Raw genomic sequence first — 6,000 nt, forward strand, 5'->3', positions numbered from 1 at the left:
AGCCTAGAGGCACTTAAGTGTTTCCTTTTGTTTACTGTCTCCAAGGCCGGCGCACTCTAGCTACGACTACGCTACACGGTGGCAGCTCGCGGGTCTTGGGCGGAACGGCAAATCCGTCTACTTCTGAAGCCCAAAGCCCGGGAGGCTAGGGGTCAAGCCCCTAGCGTACGCCCACCATCATCAAGGTGAAGTTCACGGATCCTTTGCACCTGCCATTCACATGCAGCCACGGCCAATGAGGCGCGCCAGCCGACTCCCTCGTCCTACCTTGGCCAATCAAAGCTGAGGTCTCCGGAGAATTCCCGCCCCCATTTCCGGATTCTAGACGAATGAGGCGCCCTCCCCTCTGCTTTCCCCCGCCCCAGGCGTTCGCCTCTCTTAAGGTCGTGGGGGTCGCGAGGAGGCGGCGGCCAATGTTTCTTTTCCTTGAGTCGGCATTTTCCCCCTCCCGCCGCTGGCCTCCGCTCTCACCTCCCAAGGACGACTAATGGCCCCTAGCTTTAAGATGGCCTTCGCGGTGCTGCTCGCAGCCGTTACCACCTTAGTCGCCATAGTTGAAAGTGAATCTCGGCGCGCCGACTCTCGCGAGCCGTGGGCCGCTATCGCGAGATTTGGAGAAGGGCGGAGTAAGAATGGGTTTCGAGCGTGGGATCGAAAAGCGGGGGAGGGGCATGTTAATGCGCATGCGCGCGGGTCGGACCACTTCCTTCCGCTTTCAGAGGGAGGAGGGCAGCTGCGGCCATTTTGCCTAAGCTCCGGTTTCGACCAGAGGAAAGAGGCCACGTCAGAGCTGCGCCACTGCAGCTGAGATCTCCTAATGGGCTGCCTGGCGGACGTGCAACTGATTGGCTCGAGGGAGCTGATTACGTACGACATCCGGTCAGACTTCCCCCGCTTAAATTGGCCAGCAGTGCTCTTCGCTTTCTCTCTCTCCCGCCGGCGCTGGGGGGAGGTAATGGCGGCCATCCTACCTTCGGCCCCGGCCGCCAGCCGCCGGACCCTGCTTCTGCTGCTGCTTTTTCTTGGCATCTCGGGTTGCTCAGGTAGCGGGCTGGGCAGGGAAGAAAGAGGTGCGACCTCCCTTTTCCTCGGGATCGGCAGGGGGGGGGGGGAAGGGAGCGTGCCTGAAGGGTCAGAAACGGCGGGGGGAGCGAGCAATCGGGCCTGCAAGGCTCCAATGTTTCATAGATATGCCTCCCCTCAGTAAGGACTGTACAACCTCTTAGTGCCACGTGACCGCAATTACTACCTCCCATGTTAGCGACGGATGTGGACTGGAGGGAGGCGGTGGACCGTAGTCTCGAGAACTTTTAGACCCCTCTCCTCACGAATTGTTCCCACGTGTGTTGTGCCTGAGTACCCGGCCTCCACCCATACATTGCTTTTCTGGGCCTCAGATTTCCCTATAAAATGAGAACGTTAGCCTAAATGGCCTCTGAGGTGCCTCTCCGATCAAATCGGCTCAGGGGTCCTCTATTTAACTTTTATACCTCCCCACTCTGAGCATAGTACCTGACTCTTCTCCCTCCTGAAGATCCTCCCTGGGCCCAGGTGTTTTCCCCTCCTCCCCTTAAAATGAGAGCTTCCGAGGTCACCTAGGCTTCTTCAGGGGGGCAGCTGGGTAGTTCAGTGGATTGAGAGCCAGGCCTAGAGATGGGAGGTCCTAGGTTCAAATCTGGCCTCAGACACTTCCCAGCTGTGTGAACCCTGGGCAAGTCCCTTGACCCCTATTGCCTAGCCCTTACCACTCTTCTGCCTTGGAGTCAATACATATTGACTCCAAGCCTGAAGGTAAGGGTTTAAAAAAAAAACAGTTATCATTCATTCTCCCCCAAATCCACCCTCCAGACCTGATTGCCCAGAAAGCTTCACTAGATACTAGTTGTTCCCAGAGTGTATTATGAGCCAGGACTCAGCCTAGCCCCCAAGGCCCAATAATCTGGTCTTGACTTGTTTGTTTCATGTTCTGGTAAAGTGCATGGCTTTGGATTTATGGAAAATCCATTCAAAACTGGGTTTCTCATAGTGTATTCCATGCCAAAGAAATTGACTACCCCCAACCATTGCCGGGCCTGAATCTGTAGGCTTTAGGCACTGAAGTGGGTAGGACAGGATGTTCAAGACCTGGTTGCTAATCAAGGCCTAACCTAAGTGATTCAGGAAACACTTCCCCATTTGGACTTTTGTGGGCTTCCCACAGGGTTGTGAATAGAATAGAAAATGGGGCTTCAGCGTGCATTCAATAATGACAATAACTTTTCTCTATTCCCCTCAAACAGCGGAGCCCTGCACTGAACCCATGATTACACCTTCCTACTATACCACATCTGATGCAGTCATTTCCACCGAGACTGTTTTCATCGTGGAAATCTCTTTGATGTGCAAGAATGGGGCACAGGTGAGAAAGGAACTTCTAGCAAACTTTTCTGGAATGGGGCAGCAGGAGCCCTTGATCCCTTAACTTTGACAAGAAGCTTTCTTTCACATGTACCTTTTTTTGTTACCCTTACCTTCTATCTAGATCTAAGGCAGAAGAATAGTGAAAGCTAGGCAATGAAGTAACTTAGCCAGGGTCACACAGCTAAGAAGTGTCTGAGGCCCACTCCTGAAGGATTTACAGGGATAGAAATGCAAAAGCAAAACATAGGGCATCACATGTATATATGGGTATGTGCTTGGAGATTTAGGATTTTTAAAAATCTGCTCTATAGTAAAAATGAGTAATATGGAAAATAGGTATCAAGTGACAACATTTGTACAACCCAGCGCTTGTTGGCTCTGGGAACAGGGAGGGAAAGAAAATGAGTCATGTAAACCTAGAAACCATATTCTTAAAAAAATAAAATGAAACAAGGGAAAAAAGGGTCTAAGGCCATATGAACACAGAACCTCCTATCTTTACCTAACTGTTGTTCTCTTCTTCCCTCTCCCCCTCCCCCCCACCTTTTTTTTTTTAATGGCTCAGACTCTAGTGTCGGGCAGTCTTCTGACAACTGTTGGATTTCTTCTTCAAATGTTTTTAAATACATAAAACCCCCCTGAGTTACCAAAAAAAATCTTTTTTTTTTCCCCATGGATCCCTGAACCCTTGCTGGACTCAAGGCAGATAGATCCTCTTAGCAAAATTAGCATTTAGTGAACCCCCACAGATAGCACACCCAAATCTATGGGATACCTTGGAGAATATCAAGGATCTTTTAGCCAAGCAAAATGTCATTCTAGCTGTAATTGAGGTTAAATTCAACCAGAGAGAGGTAGTATTCCTGCTAAGGTCCTGTGAGGGTTCTTCAGGGGTAAAGAAGTACTTCTTTCTATGTCAGAACCTGGAAAGCCAGGATTCTTAAGCTGGATTCTGGGAAAACTTAGGTGGCTTTTTGACATAACTCCTCGTTTTTACCATTCTCTGCCCAAAACTTAGCATTTCCTTCGACCATGAATATTAGATAACATTAAGAGAGACCAGATGCTTTACTAGACTGCCAAAGGAGTCGGCTATGAGCTTGATGGTTAGAATCCAGATTTGAGGTAGAGCTGAGTGGGACAGGGCAATGCATTATGACTTGAGAGTTGCCTTCCCCCGTCCTGCAAATGTTTCCAAGGTTCCTTTCCTAGCATGGTTTTGGATTTATGAATGTCCTTTTTCCGTGGACTTTTCATAGTGAATTCCATGCCAGAAAAATCGACCACCCTGAACCATTGCCAGACCTTTATTTATAAGTCTTGAGCACTGACATGGGTGGTACAGTGTACTTTTGACTGTCCTATAAATGTCTCTTCTCTACACACACACATCTCTGGCTTCCTCTCATCTTGCCTATCCCAATTGCTCCCCAGAATGTGGCCCTCTATGCTGATGTTAATGGAAAGCAGTTTCCGGTGACTCGAGGCCAGGATGTTGGACGATATCAGGTATTAGGGGAGTCTTTTTTCCTGCAAAGCTTGGGCTGTTAGAGGAAGAAGTTCAGAAACTGATAAGGAAGGATAAAGAAGACTGCAAGCGAGGGGGGGGGTGTCAAATGGATTGGAGGCAAGATTTTGGATAAGTTCTATCCTGCTGCAAACTTCTCAACTGCCTGCCAACAAAGGGGCTCGAAGTGGCAGCACAAGGTTGGGATGTTTCTATTTAGAGTTCTCATTCCCCATGATATCAGGTATCTTGGAGCCTGGAACATAAGAATGCCTATTCTGGAACCTATGAAGTCAAGTTTTTTGATGAAGAATCTTACAGTCTTCTAAGAAAGGTGAGTCTTAAGAAAAGCCTTGAAAGAAGGCTTGGGGAAGCTTGGGCAGATACCCACCCTTCGTGGAGTGGCATGGCCGCTAGGGGGCTCTAGTTGCACGTGGAATAAGATAAGGATTATCCAAGTACACGATGGAAGCATTGGGGGTAGGAATAAGCCATCTTGGTTGGGAGAGGCAACCTCTGACATTCAAAGAATGCCAATTACCTGTCTTTTTTTTTCCTTCCACATTCTAGACCTGGGGCATGCCAATAGCTGTTTGAGGTCTCTCCCAGAGACCCTGTCCAATCCATTTTGCCTCCTTTCCAGGGATGAATAAGGTGCTCAGCCCCTATACTGTCTCTCTATATACTCTAGGCCCAGAGAAGCAATGAGGATGTGTCAGCCATCAGCCCCTTGTTTATAGTCAGCGTGGACCACCGGGTGAGTGAGTGGGATAAGACAGGCCTCATTAGAAGCTTTCCTTTAGCAGGGTGGGGTTGAATTCTATTATTTGTCTCTCAAGTTAGTGAGATGAAAAGGCATTTTCACTTCTACCCCAAAGGGGGGGATGACTGATTCTTACTGCATAGCCCTGAATCCCCAACCAACCCACTCCTAGCTGGCTGCTTCCTTTTCTCTTTCAGGGTGCTTGGAATGGGCCTTGGGTCTCCACCGAGGTGTTGGCTGCAATGATTGGTATGGCAATCTATTATATGGCCTTCAGTGCCAAAAGCAACATTCAGTCCTGAACCAATCTCCTTCCAGATTTTTCTTCCTGCAAAATAAAAAGGTTTCACTGGCATTTCTTTAGTTGAAAACTTCATTTTGCATAGAAAATGACTTGGCCAGGCTTTGACAGGATAGAGTCTGCTACAAGAATGGCTGAAGTCTTTTGGTGTCCCTGGGTTGAACTTTCATTTTAACCCCAAAGATCTCCAAGCCCACTTTCCCCCTTCCACCTTTTGAGGCAGTTGAGTAGACCCTGGCAGCTGACCATAGAAGTTTCTCTGAGCCCAAGGTCAAAGCCATCATTTGGGAAAGTGGCTGGCTGTCCTTGGGTGGGCATTCATGACAGTCACTACTAGTCTTCCTGGTCTCCTTAAAGCAGCCTGTGATTGGCATACTTTTTGTTCTCTAGATATCTACCAGGGGTTAAATTGTGCCATCACCCTGTGATTCTGTCAGTACTGAGACTTAAAAGGACTTCTGCAGCTTTTTCAGCCTCCACAGTGATGTTCCATAGCGTGGAAGGGCTCTGGACACTTTAGCTGTCCTGGTCACTTCATTTTACAGAGTAGGAAAGCGAGCGACAGTGAAGTCAATAGTTTTGCTATCAGTGAACCTTAAAATATGGGGAGGGGGTCAGGTTTGGCTTTTTACTTGAGTTGACATCTGAAGACTTGGGTTCAAATGGTGGTCCCACTAATGACCACCTATGGGACCCCGAGGCTCTTCCTTTCAAGCATTTGAATTCAGGGCCATCTCTCTGTCTGGCTCTATCCACTGACCAGCTCCCCCCAATTACATTTTAGAAGGGAGGTCCTGGGTTCAAATGTGGCCTTGGACCCTTCCTAGCTGTGTGACCCTGGTCAAGTCACTTACCTCCATTGCCTAGCCCTTACCACTCTTCTGCCTGGGAACCAATGTACAGCATTGATTCTAAGATGGATAGTAAGTTTTTAAAAATATCAAAATTTTATACTTAACAGGGACTAGCCATTAGGCTAACCTCAATCCATATGTCATCTCCAATATAATGTAACTGAGAAGGGAGAGC

At 48.5% G+C, this 6,000-nt stretch overlaps 1 protein-coding gene and 2 non-coding genes across 5 annotated transcripts; all 3 read left to right on the forward strand.

Moving 5' to 3' along the window:
- Positions 1-706: 706 nt before the first annotated feature.
- SSR4 (signal sequence receptor subunit 4) lies at positions 707-5,025 on the forward strand. 3 transcript variants are annotated; one of them, XM_001378112.5, is made up of 6 exons: positions 707-1,043; positions 2,280-2,398; positions 3,835-3,909; positions 4,152-4,241; positions 4,599-4,664; positions 4,868-5,025. In XM_001378112.5, the coding sequence occupies exons 1-6, from the start codon at positions 818-820 to the stop codon at positions 4,970-4,972; spliced, it is 681 nt and encodes a 226-aa protein (XP_001378149.3). In that variant the 5' UTR covers positions 707-817; the 3' UTR covers positions 4,973-5,025. The 3 variants fall into 3 exon arrangements, with proteins under 3 accessions (XP_001378149.3, XP_007507045.2, XP_056665274.1); XM_007506983.3 differs by having other exon boundaries at positions 712-1,070; XM_056809296.1 differs by lacking the exon at positions 4,868-5,025 and having other exon boundaries at positions 723-1,070; positions 4,478-4,614.
- Positions 1,977-2,114, forward strand: LOC130456209 (small nucleolar RNA SNORA42/SNORA80 family). The gene has a single exon (XR_008914803.1). It is a non-coding gene; the product is annotated as a small nucleolar RNA SNORA42/SNORA80 family (small nucleolar RNA).
- On the forward strand, positions 3,612-3,747 carry LOC130456210 (small nucleolar RNA SNORA42/SNORA80 family). The gene has a single exon (XR_008914804.1). It is a non-coding gene; the product is annotated as a small nucleolar RNA SNORA42/SNORA80 family (small nucleolar RNA).
- Positions 5,026-6,000: the final 975 nt, after the last annotated feature.

Source organism: Monodelphis domestica, chromosome X (genome assembly GCF_027887165.1).
Source record: "Monodelphis domestica isolate mMonDom1 chromosome X, mMonDom1.pri, whole genome shotgun sequence".
Taxonomy (NCBI): Eukaryota; Metazoa; Chordata; class Mammalia; order Didelphimorphia; family Didelphidae; genus Monodelphis; species Monodelphis domestica.

Excerpts from the sequence above, each read along its gene's own strand:
- SSR4 (XM_007506983.3), top strand. The coding sequence starts at position 818 with ATGGGCTGCCTGGCGGACGTGCAACTGATTGGCTCGAGGGAGCTGATT. Across the intron at positions 3,910-4,151 it reads AGGATGTTGGACGATATCAG|GTATCTTGGAGCCTGGAACA; the intron begins GTATTAGGGGAG and ends CCATGATATCAG. Across the intron at positions 4,665-4,867 it reads TAGTCAGCGTGGACCACCGG|GGTGCTTGGAATGGGCCTTG; the intron begins GTGAGTGAGTGG and ends TTTCTCTTTCAG.